The 20794-nt window shown below is 45.0% G+C and overlaps 1 protein-coding gene across 1 annotated transcript; it reads right to left on the bottom strand.

Moving 5' to 3' along the window:
- Positions 1-5644: 5644 nt before the first annotated feature.
- Positions 5645-20652, bottom strand: NUFIP2 (NUFIP2, FMR1 interacting protein 2). The gene is made up of 4 exons (XM_009278316.2): positions 20616-20652; positions 16704-18413; positions 8766-8798; positions 5645-8134 (listed from the first exon to the last, which is right to left on the bottom strand). Exons 1-4 carry the CDS (start codon positions 20650-20652, stop codon positions 8082-8084), a joined length of 1833 nt encoding a protein of 610 aa, XP_009276591.2. The 3' UTR covers positions 5645-8081.
- Between the last annotated feature and the right edge of the window lie 142 nt (positions 20653-20794).

Consider the following 20794-nt stretch of genomic DNA (forward strand, 5'->3'; position numbering starts at 1 on the left):
GGTACACCCGCCGTGCTCTCGACCAGAGAAAAAAGGGCACTCGTTCATCCGACAGTATGAAGTATATCTGAAACACAAGCCAGCACACCCTGCTCCCTCCAATTCAATTACTAAAGTAGACTCTTTAAAATAAAAAAATAATATATATATTTATATAGCTATACAGAGAGATACAGAGAAAGCAAAGGAGAGAGAGAGAGAGGCTACTAAAAAAAAATCAAGAAGCGCCAGTTTTCTGCTACAGCTGTCAGCAAAGAACTGTCACCTTACATCATACCCTCCGAGATGGTGAAGATAATGCAGGCAATGACAGCACAGGAATGCAAAAGAGGGCAGATAAGTCACTTCTGGTAATGAGACACAAATTAAACTTTCAAAACATGTGCATAGCTTTATTCTTCTGCTTCAAACTAACCTTTTCACGGAGCTTCAGCGAAACCCGAGTGTGCAAAATGCATTTCTAAAAAATAATGCAAGCAAGCTTTCACATTTACAGTGGCAGAAGTACAGAAAGACTCGGACAGAAATCACACATTGGGGCGAGTGAGTCGGGAGAGAGATGAAGAAACAAGAATTGCACAGCTTCATATTCTGAGTCACTGACTGCAAACATAAGCATTTCTATTTCATTAACTTTAAGCAAGGCGTGTTTACTTCTCCTTTTACAAAAAAAACTGAAAAAACCCCACAGTAACAAGAACCACAACCTGGAAGGGGATAAATCCCCCGGGTAACAGGGTCCCCGGCGCCACGGAGAGCCCTAACTCCAGAGCAAAGCTGGTTCCAGACCTTCGCTTGTTTTCGCTTTGCAGGCAAAGCATCGCAACGCTTATTTTTGTCCGCAGGAGAACAGCAAAGCAGCTTCTCTTTCTCTCCCCCCCGCTACCCTCCAAAGTCACAGAAAACGGCTCGTGTTAGGAAAGGAAAGGTGCCATCCCACAGGACATCGTCCCCAGGCCGCCAGACAGCCACTACGCAGGCTCGAATCCAAGTCTCATTTCGATCCGATGGGTCACCGGGACAGTGACGAACCCTCGACTGTAGATGGGGCACGGACATCGTGCTGCCAGCCAGGAGCCCGGCCGTCCCACGCCACGTCCCAGCCGCTCACGCACCACTACAAACTCTCTTCAGAGAGACTAAGCACACACGCAAGGCACATTTAGTCAGATGTACACACACACTCGCATGTGTGCAAAAAAGCAAACGCTGGCTAAAAACAAATTGATGCTGAATAAACTAATTAAACAGGCAGAGAGCTCTGGCCTATGGTATTTATATACTATTTTCCAGGCAGTTGTAATCCCCAAGCGTTTTTCCTACACGACTTTAGATCTTCCTTTCTCTTCCCTCACTTTGCAGAGGTACTTTATTTTCCTAAAGGATCTTCTATAAATAGTCAAGTAAATTCCCTTTTTTCCCTCCAGTGAACTCCTCCTTCACGGTACGCGTCCCCCCGTGGTGGTCCAGGTGTGACCCGAGACGACAAGAGGTTCTGGACCTGCCCGCGCCCCACAGCAGCACCTCGATGCAGCGAGACCTCCCTCCACTACTCCCTAAGCCGAGGGCTTTCACGTCTCAGCCGTCAGGTTTCGGCTGGGTAGATAGCGTGGCATGGCTTTTTTCTCAGAAAACATCCGACTCCGGGCACCGACCGCTCCCCGGCACCCGAGGGCAGCTGGAGAAGGAACCCACGACTCCCCAGCGCCGGGGGCACGGGCAGGAAGGAGGCCGTGCAATCTTTAATACTGCTGATTAACTTCACATTGAGATAAAGCATTAAAAAGATCTTTTTGCAGAGATGAGCAACTTCCTTCCATAGATAGATTCGAATAGAAAACAAAATATTAAAACCGGAGACGAGACAATAGTTGATCGAGATTTTTCTACCTTACAAGTTACTCAGGCATCTTTCCCACACCGCCAGCCATCGAGGAAGAGGTTGAAAACCTCAGGGATTTGTACTACCCTTCCAATAGCAGCTTGAGAAAAGGAAGGAGAGGAAAAAAAATAAAAATGCACAGTGTTCTCTCAAGTTAAGAGTTCTCCTTTGCTTGCGTTTGCATAGAAATTCCCGTAGGTCAGCACCAAAATCAGGTACACCCCGCTCCTACACCCCGGCTCCCCCAGTTCCTACGCTACCCGCAGAGTTAGTGGCTGTGTTACAGGAGGGTTCAACTATCTGCAGAGGAACTATATGGTCATGTAAAAAAAAGTGCATCACACATTCTTGATTTTCAGGGTTACTTATAGCAGCAGCAGCATTAATCCAAGACAATGAACAGTTGTAGATTCATTCTTAAATGCAGCAACACTTAATGAAATGTCTTCAAGGAAGGTCATAAGAGGGTCCTTCTCAAAAGGATAAAATGAAAATTAGACTATTCAATATAGACAAAAAGGAGATAAAACAAAAATTAAAGACACAATCTTATTTACATTAAAAAAACATTCTTGTTAAAATATCTTTACACCACCTAAGCAAAAAAATATGTATTTTAAGAATAAAGCAGAAACTCCTAAAGCAGTATCCATTTTTGGAACCCTTATTTAGCACCTGAGGAAAGACCGTATGGAAAGCAGACAGGTTTTTTTTTTTTGTTGTTTTTCCTTTGTTTTTTAAGAAAACTGTAAGTTGTGGTTTTGCTAAACGTTCATATGTTCGCAGTACACAAGTTTCATACCACAGAAAGAAATGAACTATTTTTTTTTTTTCTTCTTTTTAAAGATACTCTACTCATTAATAAGGCTGTAGAAAAGGGATACTGCTATCTTACAAAATGGCTTTAGAGCTCTGGACGCGTTGTATGAAGCTTTCTGATTAACAGTCAAGATAAATACAGCTCAGCATCCCCTGGTGAAAGCACAGGTACGACTTTTGCTCCTGTCCCAGGACAGAGCGCAGCCCGGCACCCCCAGCAGCGCGCCTCCGAGGGTCTCATGCCCCGAACACAAGGCCACCGCGGAGCTCTCTTGTACCTCCCCAGACATCCGCTGCTTCGGTGTCTCGCTGCAGAGCGATGCCACTTTTGAGGATCCCGAGCAGGAGACAAGGACGCCAGCCTTACCCTGTGGTGTAACACGTATTGTGCAAATGTCTAAAGCTCTGTAATCTCTGGAAGGCAGCGCGTCCGGCAGCGCAGACCGAGATCTTCTGCTCCTTCGCACCAGCCCAGGTTCCTGCTTCTCAACTGCTTGCGCTAGGGTATTTTCACCTGGAAAAAATGCTCTCGCGGTGGCCAAAGCTAGAATTACTCTGGCTTCTTCGGCTACTCCACCACGCTAGAGCTCTTCCAGCCCCGGCCCTCCTCCTGCCTTACGCACTGGTGTGAAAATGTGTAGCAGCTTTAAATGTGTAGCCTCGTTCTCTCCCCTCCTGACCTCGACCATCTCCCTTGTAAACAGCCTCTGTAAGGAAAACAAATCACTACGGACGTTATGTACAGAAAAATCTTCGAGGGACAAGACTCCTGAAAGCTTCAGACACCATAGCAATTTACTGAAAATGCTGAATCAAGAGCAAAAACTGAACGCACGGGAAAACTACCAGCAGTTCTGAAACACGTCTGTGAATGCCATCGCTCCCAGATGTCCCTGAGGTCACCCACTGGCCACTTCTGGAAAGGATGCCATCGTGCTATGATACTCTCTTGAAGGTGAAAAGTACTAATTACACATGCAACTGAGACAACAACTTCCATCTCTCTTTTTTTTCCTTTTTTTTTTCCCTAGCAGTAAGCGATTTTCCTTTCGATTTAGCGAGCCGGTTCACCCCGTTACCCGCTCCCAGCTGCCGAATAGCTGGCATACTTGCAACCTAATGAGAATTGTTTTTTTTTTTTTTTTCCTCCACATTTCAAAGAAGTTCACAGCAGCAAAGGCAAACAGCGGGATTTACAGTTCAGAAAGGGCGATGGTTTGAAGTGGGTTAGCGAAAGAAACCATGCCCTGGAGCTACCCACGTTGTCAAAGAGACGAGAGATTCCTAATGACGAAAACAGGTTTCACGGACGACCGAGGTGGGTTTAAACCAAAACCAAACTCCAACCAAACCTTGAAAGCCATCGCGTTGCCAATCCACTGGACAGGTGGAGTGGGAGGGAGCAGAGAGGCTGAAGGTCCCCAAACCACCGTCGCCGGAGACAGGAGCACAGAGCAGCTTTTAAATCATCTCTTGGAGTGGAGGAAACACTCCCTGATCCACCAAAGAGAGAGCCGATCCCGTGCTGGATCTGGCCGACGGTACGCGCTCCAGCCCGTGTTGCACAAGACCCTGTACAAGACACCCGGCAGGACCTGCCGGCAGAGGAGGAGCGGTGGGGAAAGACCAGAGGAGAAAGGAGACAGCCCCTGCCCGCGCAGGAATTGTTCTTCCAATAAATAGAAAGCCTGGCAAGGGAACTAGAGGAAAGGGAGCCGTCAGACCCACAACGGGAACAGAAATGGGAGAGAAGCCTTAACCTGAATTAGTATCTTCATAGCTAATAAAAAAATAGGTCATGATTTCACCCTTAGTGCCACTTTCCGATACTACACGTATTTAAGGGTTTTTGTTTTAAAACTTTACTCAGTGTAATGAAAACAATGGCACAAATAAATACATGCTCACTCTCCTTACGCGAGATGCTCGCACACGCACCGTCAGCTCCCTGCCCCCCCGCACGTGTGCACACACAGACACCCTCGGGCGCAGACCCGGGAGAGAAGGCTGCTGCACCCCTTCCCGGGCTGTATTTGGTTTATGCTACAGTACTAATACTCTGAGTCAAACAAAAACAAAAAAACCCAAAACATAAGACTTATCAGTAACACCTTAGCATTATTTAAATGCGCTAAATTAGTCACAGCTCAATTTCAGTTTTTTTTCCTTTTTTTTTTTATAAGTTTACACAAAAATAATCAGAAAACAGATTAAATCTTAAGATATTTTTAATAAGTGCTCAGTAAAGAATTGTGTGAGGACTTCGGGAGGACTGCAGACAGCGACAGGGTGAGTTACACGACGGCACAAGGAAGTTTCTTCCACGGTCCTGCCTGGCTCTAGGCAATAGTCTATCCCAGAAATACCGCCTGTGCCGGCACGCCAGAGCTACAGGAGCTCAGAGGAAGGATTTCCTAACTGCTTAGCGCTGAGCACACACCGTGGAGCTCATGGAGGCAGACAGACAGACATTTGAAGAGCGGATGGTCAGAAATACAGCAGAGAAGCTGCAGAGGGTGTTTCTGGATGGGTACCACTGGCAAGGGGCCACGTGCAGCGAGGAAAAGCAGTAGGGACGAACATCAGGGAAAAAACCAACCCATCACTCGAACCGTGTTTCTTTCAGCACTTCTTTCGCTACTTAGGAGACAGACTGGACTAGGCCAAGATGAGCGTCCTCAAATATTCAGCAAGACTCAGACCTTTCTAAACACGCAGGGTCAGATTCAGCATGGGTTATTGCTGTTCAGCTGCTGCATCGCGCCAGCCCCGAGAGGGGATCTGGGGGCAGGGGTACCAGGACAGCGCAGACCCCAGGTAAGCAAAACAGGGTTTGGTTTTGTCTTTTTTTTTTTTTTTTGTCTTTTTTTTTTTTTTTTTTTTTTTTTTTTTTTTTTTTTTTTTTTTTTTTTTTTCTTTTGTTTTTTTTTTTTTTTTTTTTAATGGAACCCAGCCCTTAAGGCGACAAGTGACTACACAAGGCAAAGAAATACACAGCAGAGCCTTAAAGCCAGTAAAACAAACTGGAAACTTTGCTATTAGCCTTCAACTTTTTGAAAATAATAATAAAATAAAAGAACATTTTCTCCACTTTAATCTTCCCAGTCCCACCGTCCAGTTTGTTCAACACTTTAAAGCTCAGGAACGCCCCAGCTCTTCCGCAGCGGAGCCGGAGGCGATTCCGACTTTTGGCAAGCAGTTGGGAGACTCAACAGAATTAAAAATAGGAACATCAGAGGACTAGATGTCGGGCACATCTGTAAACATGTTATACATCTGAAAGTTACACACACCTGTAAAGGTGGTACAGTTTATAGGTGAAACAGAACTATTTGCGACTGGCCAACCACACATTTCTGAACCTGGACTGATACAATACATGATTACTATATAGTATTACACTACAGTATTATACTATATAGTATTTTATACATAAAATGGAGTAGGCAATCCATAGTCAAACTTTTAAAACTAAGCATGGCAGAAAGCTAGCAATCTTACAAAAGGTACAGAATTAAGTTTCATTGTCCCACCATGAACCTACGCGTCTCATTCAGGAACAATCTTATTAAAAGAATAAAAACAATTAAAAAATGCATGCTACATACTCCTAGTTAACAAAAAAAAAAAAGCGTGGATAAATCTAAGCACAAGGGGTAGGCAAAGGTTTTGGGCTTATCTGCTTCCCGTAATGCCCCATAGGGTCCAATCTAATTTTAGGACACACCAGCTGCTGCTGACCTTGATGCCCAGACGTATATTAACCAGCATTCAGCCACAAACACCGATGACGAGCATTGGGTACGTGTGGAGCTTGGGCTGGTCAGAAATCCCATTTTTGCTTCATTCACTGCTTGCTCTTGCACTGGACCCTGTGAACTTTCCACCTTTTAAAAAAAAAAACCCAGAAAAACTACCCAACCCCAAGATGATTTGGATGCGCTACACAAGCTGCAATGGGACAGAGCGGGTTACACAGCTGGAGTCTGCAGTCTGCTCAGCCTTCTCTACCACTGCTAGGAAGCTTTCCCTTCCTTGGGATATTTTTTTTTTTTAAATTTTTAAATTGTTATTTTCATTCCTAAGTCCTCCATTTTTGTAATAAAATATATTTTTATTAAGAGATAATTAGAAGCAGAGCCTGGAAATACACAGACTGCATTAAAATATAAAAGAGCATTTCCAATGGGCAGGTGTGGGAAGACCAGCCATTGGCGTTCTATGGACAAAATGAAAAGGATTCAAATTCCCATTTTTCTTTTTTTCCTGTTTTTTTCTTTTTTTTTCCTTTTTTTTCTTTTGTGTTTTTTTTTTTTTAAAGAGAAAAAAATAATTCAAGAAGGGTGAAAGTTAGCAGAACTCAATTCCTCTTCAGTTTTCCAATGAAAATGGGAAAAAAATCCGGCACATTTAGTGTTAGGAGACAGACAGAGCAAATATGAAGCACCTACAGTTGAAAGCAGAAGATTTTTTTTTTTTTTTTTTTGCTCCCAGTAATACAATGGCATTAAACTATGGGAACAGTGGGTTTTTGTTGGTTTTTTTTTTTCATATTAAATGCCTAAATACATTGCTTCTTTTTGCATGTTGTCTTTTAAAATGAAAGAACTCTTCAGTTGCAATAGTCCAACGTGTAACCGGAGCCAGGTCAACTGTGTGACTTCACCATGCATCCTAGAACTGCAGTATTACCATCTTTCCCCCAGAAGAATGGTGCTTTAAGACAATATCCCCAGCATAGGATTGGCTGCTTTACTCCTGGCAAAACATGCGGATTATAATTTTCTGGAAAAAAAAAAAAAGAAACTCTGCAAACTTCAAGGCGTTTCTCCAGCATTCAATGGAAAACAAAACAGAAAAAAAAAACCCCAAATAGGGGTGGTGGAAGGAAAAGGGGAGATGAAGGATGGTGAATCATCCTGATTTCCCTGTGATTAGTGTGTCACTACAGTCACAGAACAAGAAACAGAAACCTTGTCAAGTGGAAATGCCTCTCCAGTGGGTTGCTGTTGCCCATGTAGACGACAGCAGAAACTTTAGAACCGGGCTTGTAAATTGAGTCTGTATTTGTTAATCACTTGCATTCACTCTTTAAACAAAAACAAAACAAAAAAACGAAAAAAATCTATTCAGTACCGGAGATTAAATAATCACGTGTGTAGTCTCGTTGAAATAAATTTCAGATTCCTTAAGAAGTCTAATTACTTTCAGTTGCCATTTTTAAATAACTATATATATATTTGTATATATTATCCTGTGATTCTAGTTATGGTTCCTCTGCTGCACTGAAGATTTAGAAGGAGCATAAAAGCCTTTTGTCCCCCACGAACAGCACAAATGCTGCAGAAAGGTTATAACAGGCAGTCTCGTCTTGCTACCTTCATTGATCCGGGCGATCCATGGCTTCATCGTAAGTGATTATCCTTTTGGGATCTGGAAAGAAAGCAAAATCCTAAGTTTTCAACAAGCTACTTTCAGGACCCGTGGCTGAAGACATTCACAAGAAATCTGCAAGGTACTCAGCCGCTAACAAACTTTTCCTTAGGACCCCCAGTGACACCACCTCCTGCAAACGCACTCAGGAGCCCTGGCTGACCCTAACAGAGCAGTGCCTGCTCCCCACGTTACACCCCTGGGCAGCAACGCTGCAAGCAGCACACGAGTCTCCACTTACTGCTCTTCCCACAAGCTGACAGAACATCTTCACAGGTGAAGTGTGGGGATACACCAGAATTTGAAACTTATCCTTGGGTGTGACACTCAACACCAGAAATAGAAAGCGATTATTGCATACACACAGGGAAGACTCATTACATCTAATTTGACATTGGTTTTCTCTCTCTTTTAGAGACTCTGCTTCTCTCTGAACACCCCACCATTACGGCGAAGCTTACTGTCCCGACTTTTAGCTATCCAAAACACAGATAAACTCAGACTACAAACAGCAAGTGCTGAAGAACCAAACTCGGGCATCTGCGGACACCAAGACAACCCGTTCTCAACACCCGTCCCAACAGAGCAGGACGGAGCAATTTGGTTTATTTATTCCTTCCAAGATCCTTACCTTGCTTCTGCAAATTCCAAACCGATTCCATTTCTGTGGAGGCAAAACGAGAAGACCATTGTTATTACGCACATTTATGCTGCCATTAGAGACAACTCTAAACATGCTTTAATTTTCCAAGCGCGGCATGACGCCACTGCAGTTGTGCCGAGGCTTTCACACAAAGCCAGCCCCATCCAGCCCGGCAGCGCAGCCCCAACCCAGCCCACAGGATTGCACAAATTTGATGTGAATGATCCAGCGATAAAAGGCAGAGAGATGGCTGTAACACGGTCTTAAGGGTCAGATGGCCAAACTGAGCATCAGAAATGTCATCGCCGTTCTCCGCTCCTACAAATCACAATCTAACTTCGGGCTTTACTACTCTGACTCCAGCGCTGCTTCACACATTACAGCCTCAACAAGTAGCCTGGAGAGATGATTTTTACGAGTTGACGCTTAGCGTGTGTGAAATCAGAACCGCTGGACAAAGCGAGTTTCTCATGGTTCACAGCATGCATCTGCTGAAGCACATCATGCAAAGATTACTCTGCTAACATCACTGCAAAACCGCTGCCTACATATCATCCGAGAACAAGGTGCGATGCTCCAGACACCCGGCTGCCTGCTTGGCTTGCAGCTCTTTCCCCAATTTACCTCTACAACACACTTGTGGGCTAAAGACAAACAAACCCTCCCCAATTCACGCTGAAAGAGCACATGCTTTTGTTTACCTAGGAAATAACAGCAAAGTTAAATGCTCTTTTCATTCACGTTACGAAACAGAAGGCTCTTCCCTTTAAAATATCCTAAAAATTAAGTCACATCTTTAGAGACCTACTCAAAATAACTACATTTAGCCACTATCAAGTTGGAATTTTGTGAGCTAGAATATTTATAAAGACACTAACTGTATCCTGCGCCCAAGTTTAAGAGACAAAATTACAGAAAAGGAGCATTTCGTAGGAACACAACCTGCAGGAACAATCTTTCAAGTCTCCCTTCTGCCAGAAAGGAGGGTGACAGGACCTTGGTATGGGCTAGGAACAGAGAACGGCAATGGATTGTTAAGCTACACGGTATGTGCAGTAAAGCACAAAACGAGGCAATAAGTAAACTAACCGGCATGGGAAAGGAAGAAGAAAAACCCCTACAAAACTCATGGCCTCAGCACGATGTGTGCCAAGTGTCACCTCAATCAATCGCTTGCATGTTCGCGTCCCTTCTCCAACCCTTCATCTGTCCTTTGTCCGCTACAATCTCAAGCTCCCCGGGGGCAGGAAATTGCATGCAAATAAATATTGCCAGCCCTCTCTGCACAATTAAGTCTTTTGTAAGGAAGGCCCCGACAAAATTTTACGAGGTCTGTTATTTTTGCATCATGATAACAGCAGCAATACTTTGCACTTTCATCGGGGGAACCCTAAGTGCTTTGGGAATAGTAACCAGCCTCTAACAACCCCAGGGATATAAGCAACCTAGCAAGGGACTACCTCCCTCATCTGCCAGATGCGGATTCCCCAGAAGTAAAATGAACCAGCTACTAAAATTACCTCCAGCAGAGCTAGTTTTCCATTCAGTGACATTAGATGCATCACTTCCTAACAGCTACAGACCGTCACCTGTTTTAACAGCTTTCCCCAAAGGCAGGGGGACAGAAAACTACTCTCAAGCTGTTGGTTCCTCCACATTAAAGCAACGTTGGGGCATCAAATACAAGGCAGAGGCTGAAGTGCTGCCCGCTACTGTATCTCCATGCAAAAGACCGTGCTTTCTTTTGCACTTCCATTTGGTCCTAACTTCACTGGACACCACAAGAATGTGAACTGCTTGTATTAAGATGTGCCTGACAATAAGATAGACAGTGACATACTACCAAAAACACACCAAAAAACTTTTAAGTTGTCAAAATTCTGTTTTATAAAAAAACCCTAGCAAACCAACACCCAAACTCCCCAACCTTTTCAGACTTCAATCTTCCTTCTCCTTCTTCAGAAAGGGAGGTAGGAGAGAGGGTGGTGCCAAGTGTCCTGTAAATCCCAAACACCTGAACATTGGCTGGCAGATGCTCAGCCTGACAAAGCTACAAAAACAAAGACCATCGGCAAACTGGATGCAGTATCGACTGTTATTGAATACCATCTGCCATCAGAAGAGCAAGAGCAAGGTCCTCCCCTCTGCCTGGCCAGCGGCACGTGGATACGGGATAGCACAGGTTAAACACATTTACCAACTGAAACAACTTCACAGAGGGAAAAAAAAAAAGTCTTGGGCTAACTGCAACACGAAACTAGGAAAAAAAAGGTTTTCCTTCAACCTTAAGATGGAATTTTATGATTTATTCTGCTTTACTTGATTATACATTAGAGTGAGTTTTCCTCCTGGTTCTGGATCAGTTACAGACTGTGGTCTCCTACAACCGTCGCAAGGTGCTGTGACAAGTGCCACGACCACTGTAACAGCGATTAGACAGACCTCAGTGACCGACTTGGTGGACAGGCAGCTCAGCAGAGCCACCATTCCCAAAACAGGACACGCGGCCAGGGAAATGGCACGCTTCCTTCTCAGCGGACTCCAACCCAGCTGGAGAAAATGCCATCAACAAACCCTTGCACAACCCAGCGTCAAAGCCAGCCCTGCTCAGAGCCAGGGGCAGAACTAGGAGGTCTTGCGGTTTGCTGAGGAATTGCTGACGGCCCCAGCCACATCCACCTAACAAGCTCCACAGAGAGGAACCACTTTTTCTGGGGACTATCACTGAAACAAAGAGTCGGTGGAGGAAGGCTTTGATGTCAGGAACAGACTACGGCACATTCTGGTGAATTGCAGTGAGATTCCTCATAGGTCAATAAACTTTATAGCAGGACTGGTACATAACCTCACAGGGGAAGTTTTTCTGTGATAACTTGTTAAGACAGGCACTTTTACACACATTTTCCTTGCTAGAGAGTCTGCCCCTGCAAAAAGAAGTGTCTGCACAATGCCACGGTACTAGTTCTTTGTTCTTATAAATCTAACATATAAACTGACAATTGTCCCTAAAATGAAACGCTAAAAAAAAAAACCAAACCCCCGAAGAGGGACCATCCTCGTCTGACTTTTCTATCTGCAGGACACAACGATTAAGTTAGGGGATGGCACTTGAAACAAAGCAAAGACTAAAAATTCAGTACTGTGGAGACTCATCGCTGTACCAAATACACTGTACTCATCCTGACAACTGGAAAAAGCAGAGACTTGAAGGAGAATTAAATCAGCTTTTGCCCCACAGCTCAGGCCCCACAAGACCAAAAGCAACAGATAGAGATCTAACCCCTTCCCACCAAGGGGGATGGGAAACCAAGGCTTTTATTTTTCCCTCTCCTGATGTAAAGGATGAAAACTGCTGAATTCACAGCTCTGCTATTTCTTCTGACCCAGTTCACCATTCCGGCGAATGCCACTCCTGGCTGGCCCACGCTGCCTTGCTCTATTTTCCATGCTGCTCTTCTGCTTCTTCACGCAAGCAGAGATGCTGGCGCAACCGAGATGCCGAGAAGGAACAAAGCAGCAGCACAGGCAGAAACTTGGGGGCAAGACAGAAGAGGGAAGCCCTGCAGTTTCCTCTCCTCCACCTACGTGGTCTTTTGCTACTGTGCAGCTGGACTGGAGACCTCCATTATTTGCTTTTTAGCTAAGGACAAGCAAACTACCGAGCTTCCCACCACAAAGCTTGCCATACAGAGCCCGGTGTTAGTGACAGACAGCCTGGCCTGGAAGACTGCAACTGCCCAAACACGAGGAAATTCTGCAAAGCACTGACAATTATTCCGATATGAAACGTTTCATCCAGCTGTCTTTAAAAGGAGGACTGAAGCAGTAAGAAGATACTGATTTCAATAGAAGTAAAGCTGAGATACACCCAGCCTCCTCTTCTGAAGGACCAAAAAATCTGTGAGGACCAGTTTTACCTCAAAAAGATGAGGATTTTGGCAATGCCACACGGAGGCAGAGGTTCAGTTCTAACCTAGATAGGGGCAATGTCCCTAAGCAAGAGCATTGCTCCTTCCTGGTCCTTCCAGTCTTCCATACTGAGCTACCATCCCTGCCTCCAACCACATAAACAGCAGGCCCACCAGTGCTCAACTAAATCAGATCTACCTTGCTAAATCAGGGATGTCACCTGCGAGCGTTTCAAGGCACCGTCACAAACACTGAGCAGCATGTGCTGTCAATGAAGGCAGCCACGTTGAAGGATCGTGTTTTACAGACAGGCAGATCAGATGATCAAGGGAGTCTTTCTGCTCTTTAAAAAGAAAATAATAAAAAAAGGCATGGAGCAGGGGCACAGAGGAAACCCCTTTAAAAAGAAAATAATAAAAAAAGCAAGGCATGGAGCAGGGGCACAGAGGAAACCAGCACAAAAAGCATCCAAGAGAAGAACAGGAAGGCGCGCCATCAGCCTTGCCAGCATGTTCCCAGTGCCCTGACTTCTGGGGAAAAAGCAATCTGGGTACACGCAAATGAGCACAGCTTCCTCTATCAGGACCTCGCTCCGCTCTGCGGTCACCCAGCCTTACACCCCAGCACAGCCTTGCCAGCACACACGGTGCTGCGGTGGTTGAAACAGGATTACTGTACCAGTGCCAGCCCACCCTGTGCGTTACCTCCTCCATCCATCCTTTCCCAGGGAAGCTGTGAAGCAATTACAATCTATAATGCCCCTTGCAGTCACCGGGCAAGCCGTGCACAGGAAAGCCTGGTTTACTGGAACAAAGCTACTGCGTAAGCTGGAGGCTTTCCCACAGCCTATTTACAGTCCAAGATGAGGATCCACATAACCTGATCACAGCTACAGACACAAACAGTGCAAACAAGGATGCAAGCTTGCGACAGACAGGTCAAAGCACTGTAACTGCTCACGCTAGAGCCCATTCCTCACTGCAACACCCAGAGCCTCATCGTCGCACCATGGGCAGATTGCACTGAACTACCACACACGGAAGAGCTCAGGGTAGGGACCCCCACCGGTGCTCCACGCTCACCCCTGTCCTTGCCCCGCAATCATTTCTCTTTGTGTCCATAACCCCAGAGGCAGGGCAGATTTGAAGATCAAACTATCAAGACTTTGCTCAAAAGCAAACAGATCAATTTGAAGAGGGAGAAGTTCACCCTCCTCTCAAAATCAAAACCAAACAATCTGAGTATCCAGCTGCCCAGGACACCCTAACGCTGGCCCAGGCAAACCCACACGGTCTCCCGAGCGGGGAGGAGGGGAAGGCAGCTTGTGAAAAATAAGCGAGTTAAATCATTCCTTTCCTATTGCAGAGGAACTGGTTGGCTAGGAGTAGGACCTCAGGAAAACAGCCCAAGATAAACGGAGAGAATGGTGTGGGAATTAACCACTGCACCACTGTCCTGCAAACACACCCTGGCAACTCCATTTTCTAGACATTTGGCAGCACGCTGTGCCTCAGGAGGGGGCTCTGGCTGCAGGATCGCGGCCATGAAGAGGGGACAGCGTTTTCCACCTGCATGGGGCAGAGTATTGGATTCCTCCCAATACCCCTTAACCCAACTCACCCCAATGGACTGGAACACACACAGAAATGCAACACCCAACATCATTACAGAAGATGTACTAAGACCTGATCTCCTGCTTTGTAAACCAGCAATAGCAACTGAATACTAAGTAGGAGAAAGACAAGCTCAAGCTGTTTGGAGCACCCCTATCACTGCATTAATGACAACACTGATTAGAAACATCCATCATCTTTCACCCCTAAGTAACACCTTGAAGTTGGCACACATACAGCTTGAAAAACAAATCGGCACAGGGGAGGGGTGGGGCAGGAACCCGTTTCCCCAGGGCATCACAAGGGTGCTTGCTCTGGATGCTCAAAGCAAGAGCATTCACATGCAGAGGCAAGGAAAGAGCAGAAAACGGTATTTTAAAGAGTGCTTTAGGTGTCCATTCTTGCTATTGAATGTAATTAACTCCTGTGTTTAAAAGAACTAAACACAGCCAGACTTTGAAGTTAACACCTCCTTAAGAGGACATGGGAAGGGAGTGTTCTTTATTTTCCTGTTGTTACTATTGTTTTACTGGGGTCTGTCTTTCACACAGCTAGCGAGAGAAAAAAGGAGGGCTGATGAGTCTTGCTGTGGCTGTACAGAGTTCCTTTTCTACATGAAAGTTCAGGCTGACAAAAACAAAAGAGAAACAAACTTAAGTGTTGGGAAAATTTGCCAACTTAAGAAAAGGATTGCCTAGGCCTTCCCTTCTACACCACGCTATGCTTTCTGGTACCCCCATTTTCTGATGAGAGACTGGGATTTAGGCTGCAGGCAGACACAAGAAATGAGTACGGAAAGCTTGCTTTAATACTGGAATAGACCGAGCAGACAGTAGAGGATGAAGACCCAGATAAAATCAACTGATGAACGCTGTTCTCAAGAATACTAGAACTTAAAATGTTAACATCTTGAGAGTGTGATAACCTGGAAAAAATATTTGGAGTTATTATTTTAAAGTGACTGGGATTATTATTACTAAAGGAAGGCAACTAAGTTTCTGTATGCTATACGAAGAGTTTGTGAACAGGTAATTTAAGAACTTTGCAGTGGGTCAAAACACACCAAATTGGCCAACACCATCCAAATACCAACCCCTCTGCAGAGAGGAGCAAGATGTTATCCGCGTATGTATGTGGAACAGTAAACAAAAAATGGATGATCACCTTTTTCCCTTCAGGTAGGGGGACGCAGGGAGAGGGAAGGGGGAGGCAAATAAAAAAGGAACTGCCCCTGTGTTTGTCAGGGGTGGGTAATAACACCGTGCCAAAAGGGAACACGCTGCCGGGCTCCCCTTCATGCCGAGCCAGCACCAAAAGCCAAGAACTGCCACAAGACCTCAGAGCTTCTGGGGCTGAGCCTAAAGCAGAAAGCAAGGTGTCCCTCAGGCTTCCCTCTCTTCATTCCCAGTTTAAAGCATCTGTATCATGTTTGAGTCATTTCAGTCTCAAAAAAAAAAAAACAAACCAAAAAAACCCCACCAGGAAAAAAAAAAGGAGCTGGACTACAAAGGACTCCACAAAAGCAGTAAGATCATCTGAAAGATTTGGCCTACAAAGACAACGACAGAATTCAATCTGCAGCTTACAGAAGAGTTGATAAGCAAAGATTTGTCTTGCTGTTGCCATAATACTCAAGAAGGGCAGGGGAAAAGTGTTTGTGGAGTTCACTTAAAAAAAATAAAATCAGTCACACCATGAAAAGCTGTAGGAATATTTCACAAAAGCAATAAGATGATCTGAAAGATTTGGCCTACAAAGACAACGACAGAATTCAATCTGCAGCTTACAGAAGAGTTGATAAGCAAAGATTTGTCTTGCTGTTGCCATAATACTCAAGAAGGGCAGGGGAAAAGTGTTTGTGGAGTTCACTTAAAAAAAATAAAATCAGTCACACCATGAAAACCTGTAGGAATATTTTTTTCTTCTTCCTTCAAAGCCATGATTTCATGGCCTGATCTGCCCAGGGGAGAAGCTGCAACACTTTGGTGGTAGAGGTGTGAGGACATACTATGAAGCCTTTTCAGTGACAGAATATCACCTGGTAAAGCTGGAACAGAGCAGGTGAACCTACACATTTAACTCCTTCAATGCCGAGAAGCTTAGGACCACCTGCTCCTTCCGTAGGAATTAAAATGTAAAACACACTAGCTAACTATTATCCCTGTCAACATCACTTATGCTTGTTCAAAGGAACATGGAAACAAATACCTCTTAACATTAATTAAACAACCATTTGAATAACTTTCCCAAACCGTTATTGCCATTAGAAATATGCAAGCAAAAAGCTCATTTTTAAAACAATCAGAATTGCTGTAAGGAATAGATCATGTTAGAATATTGCACTTAAAAATAAAATAAAAAAAAAGAGAAGAGAATGCCCTTAGGCAGCAAGTTAAGCCATTACCTTTAGTGTGATATATAATAGCAGCCCTCAGGTCAAAAGAACCCCAGCTATCTTTCCTTTCTAGGCCTCTCTGGTACCTCTGTTCTTTGGCGGAGGCTAGCAAATTGTTCGTAGGAGAGGCCAGAGGATTCTCTACTTCATAGTCTTTTGAAAGAAACACTAAAGCACCTTGGCTACCGGGGTCTGCCTTTTGTATGTCACCTGTGTGATGCGACTCCAAAGCTAAGACACCACCCTCAACAGCAGTCCCAGGCTTAAGAACAGCACTAAGAATTTGAGGGCTAGTCCGTTTATCCAGCTCGTAAGCCTTAGGAAACACAGGTTGTTCAGTTCCTGAGGGAATGATTTCAGCACACTGTGAAACCAAAGTGGCAGGATATTCCCCTTGAAATGTCACTTCCGTTAACTGATTATCTGCAGATTTCCCCACAACAGTTTCAGGGCCAGCGCTGGGCTCGTTTATGAAAGACAAGCCCCACTGATTCTGGAAGATATCTCCCAGGTTCTGCTGATTCGCCTGTGATGGGAAATCGACTTGCGCTGTACCCAGAAGCACAGTTTGCATATTTGAAGGGTAGATAAAAAGGCTAGATTTCTTTTGTTCGAGAGCTGTTGAAGTTGTACTCATGTCCTGGGTTACTGACTCAGAGGAGGTTGATGGTACGGTACTAGCAGCAGTTGAGAGCAGTGGCTGGGTCCCTGGAGAATACACACTTCCATCAGTCCCTGCTAGAATCGGCCCATTCGAGAAGCTAGCAGAAGTAACAGATTTCATAGCAGACATGGGGACTTGGGACAGTCGACTTGATGTTTGGGCCTGAGTTTCCCCGGCAGATGACGAAGATGACAAAGACGATGTGGATGGGGTTTGAGCCGCTTTGTTGAGGTTTTCTTTAACTTTACTTGCATAACTTATTTTGGGAACAATTTTAGCACTGCTATTGTCCACTGGAAAAACTGGGGGTGGTTTAAATAAGGTCCACGAGTCCTCTTTAGACGTAGCAGACGATGCATGCTTCCCTTTGGGCCGGTCATCAAACTTCTTGCTGCTAATCCCAGGTTTGGCATCAGAGTTTTTTCGCTGCACATCCCCAAGCCCAGGCTTTCCCCGGCCTGCTCCACCAGCCCCAGCCTCGTATTTCCAAACAGGCTTAGTATTTTCAATTCGGTTCCCCTTTTGTTCAGTATAATCAGGCTTGAAACTCTCAAGTTCCTGTTTTAAGGTTGGTGCACTGACCTCCTGTTGCATTATTTTGTCCTGTACTAGATTCAAGTTCTCACAACCCTTGGCGCTGTTGCGCCTGCCTTTCCGTTTTTTAGGTGTAGTATATCCACTCTCTGAGCCGCTACCATCGTTATCGGCCCCTTTGCCTACGTAGCCATTCGTGATATAGCTAGAATTACTGGTTACCACACCGTTTGGAATAGACACTCCCTCTGGCTTGTCTGAGGACTGGCTTTCTCTAAGTTTATTTTCGTAGGACTTCTCATTCTTTTTGTCCATGCTATTTTTCTGAATGAAGTTCTTGGTTTTGATTCCAGCTTTCCCCAAAGCACTGGCCTTCACAGTCTGCTTTGGGGTCACGTTAGTGTCTACGAGCTGCTGGCTGCCATTGGGTACCCTGGATCCTGGGGTGGTGGTTTCATCAGAGCACAGGCCCTTTAATGACACTTCTCTTTCTCCTGCGTTACCATTTAGCTCTCCGTAGCCTAGAAGAAAGCCAAAAACAACAAAAGGCAAGAATTAGAATGTGAAATGTTAAACTTCTGATGCAGAAAGCTGTAATCAGCCCCAAACATATCCAGTTTCCTCAAGCAGACATTTTAAAATAGGAAAACATCTAGTCTCTGACATACAAAAGCACATGCTTATTTGCTGGAAGCCACGGCAAGAAGGGTTAAGCAGAAAGTAGCAGCAGCTACTGACTCTCACATACAACAGGGTGATGTGTAGATAACAAAAAAAGCAAAAATATATACAGATACTATGTAAGGAAAATATACTGTACTAAAGATCACTGGCAAGCTGGAGAGCTATTTCATCAGCTACTATTTCCAGGTCACACAGAGGAAAAAAAATTAATTCCCAGGATGCTTCAAGACAGAGAGATCTGCTGCCTTTGCTACAAGATTTGTTGAAGTTCAGAATCCATACTGTGAACAAGGGCCAACTCCTATCATCTCCATCAGCTCCCAGGCCTGCCACACCAGCAGCCCTCCTTCCCGCCCTCCTCCCAAACGCCATCTCTAGTAACAGGGGAAAAAAGAAAAAAAAAGAAAAAAAAAAAAGCAAGCCGTTTTCCAAAAGGACATGTGCAAGTCCAGTTAGGAGTTGCACCTCCTCGCTTCATTTCAAAATAGCAACCAACACCTCCCTACACGTGCTCTTTAGCTTTGGAAAGGTGATAAAACTGGGAAGAAATGCATCCCTGCAAGCACCCTTCCACCACCACTGGCAACTGGCCTCCTGCCCACTGAGAAACTTCGGAGTCCCTGGGAGACCCAGTACTAGCTTGAGACCCGAGCAGTACAGTACTTGCTGAGGGCTCCAACTCATCAAACCCTGAGATCATGCTGTACACTCGGCTTTCCTTTTTGCTTCTCAAGTTCATTTCCAGGCCTTACGGTTCTGAAATGAATCTTGAGAGTGCAGTTCAAGCGAAGCTGGAAGCCCAGAACAGTCCAGACCAAACCACCTCATCCTCCTCAACTTTTTTTTTTTTTTTAATCTCTGGCCAGAGACCTATTGCTTTCGAGGACCCCTGCTACAATGCCCCAAGAGAAGCCCTGAAGCCCCACTGAGAGACAGGAAGAGCATGCTGTACCCAGCTCAGCAAATACACTCCAGCTGTGGACCGAGGAGAGGGACTCCCTCCTGCTGCACCCGCTCCTTCGGGAAGAGCGCTATCCTCCCTCTGACTCACCCGTCCTCCTTCCCGAGGGTGGAAAGCCTTACATCTCCCGCAACAACTGACCCACCTAAGGCTTCATCTGCAGCCACGGTGGCGCGAAGTCAGCGCAGCGCAGAGTCCCCCAAGAATGAGAGTGGGCAAAACTCCAGCTTGAAAAAGAATGTTTTTGTTGTTGCCGATGTTGTTGAAATTAACTGCTATACTAAAAATCATTGTTATCCTCACATCCTGGAGCCTCAGATGTCTGGCAGATGTAACTGCTCAAGTCGGGAACACAAGAATCCTTGTAGGAATCTTTACAGAAATTCCACAACTGAGTTTGCCGAGAGGGATCAAAAAGGATTTTACTACACGCAAGTATCTGTAACCACCACAACTTCCACTATAACTTTCAAATACGCTGTTAAGAATATTACCCATAAATACTTCATCCCAGAGAAAACCGATAGGATGGGATTCTCAGCTAAGTCAAGGACTAAAAATTAAGTATTTCAGAATAACGCGCAGAGGAAGCCTTCTCAAGAGCAACGTGTTATAGCTGACCTTGTACGACTCAAGACTTCTGACACCACTTGTTAATGAAACAAAACAGCAAGAGTGGTCGTAAGACCATTGCAGATGAGGAGCGAAAATAATAAAATGAAGAACAAAATCCATTTCAGCAAGTCAGTGTGTCAGCAGTTTCTAGTTCCAATTTTCAAGTATTCACAACTCAGCTGCCTGAGTTGTCTCCAAATCAACATTTGGCACAGCTGGCTCTGGCCTGGACACAGAGGTGCAGCAACCAAAATTTAGGGGAGGAAAAGATAAAGGATGTCAAAATGAACAGGTGAAGAGTATCCGGCAACCTCACAAATCGTTTCATAGCTGGAGAGGGAGGGGTGTCAGAGTAAGTGCATATCAAAACCCCGGGCACACACTGCAAACAGTGAAATGACTACTCAACTTATTTTTGCTCAGTAACTTATTTTAGCGTATGCCTGACCAGGGCCCTCCCTACCCACGCTCCAGAGGCCGTACACGGGGGCACCATGCATGGTTCTGGGGCACTACCAACCCTGCTCCTGGTGCAAGCCAGGTCCCTTCCCATCTCCCGCCTGATTATGTAAATGAAAATTTTAAGGAAAAAATAAAATAAATGTACACGGCATTCCGGCTCTTCTCGTAATCACGCACTTG

The sequence above is a fragment of the Aptenodytes forsteri genome, unplaced genomic scaffold (genome assembly GCF_000699145.1).
Source record: "Aptenodytes forsteri isolate BGI_AS27 unplaced genomic scaffold, ASM69914v1 Scaffold66, whole genome shotgun sequence".
Classification (NCBI taxonomy): domain Eukaryota; kingdom Metazoa; phylum Chordata; class Aves; order Sphenisciformes; family Spheniscidae; genus Aptenodytes; species Aptenodytes forsteri.

What these genes read in the sequence shown, in the direction of transcription:
- NUFIP2 (XM_009278316.2), bottom strand. Translation starts at nt 20,652, where the DNA reads ATGCATGGTGCCCCCGTGTACGGCCTCTGGAGCGTGG. An exon ending in GTACGGCCTCTGGAGCGTGG is followed by an intron (nt 18,414 to 20,615) that starts GTAGGGAGGGCC and finishes GCTTTCTTCTAG; the next exon opens with GCTACGGAGAGCTAAATGGT. An exon ending in TTGGAATTTGCAGAAGCAAG is followed by an intron (nt 8,135 to 8,765) that starts GTAAGGATCTTG and finishes CTTTCTTTCCAG; the next exon opens with ATCCCAAAAGGATAATCACT.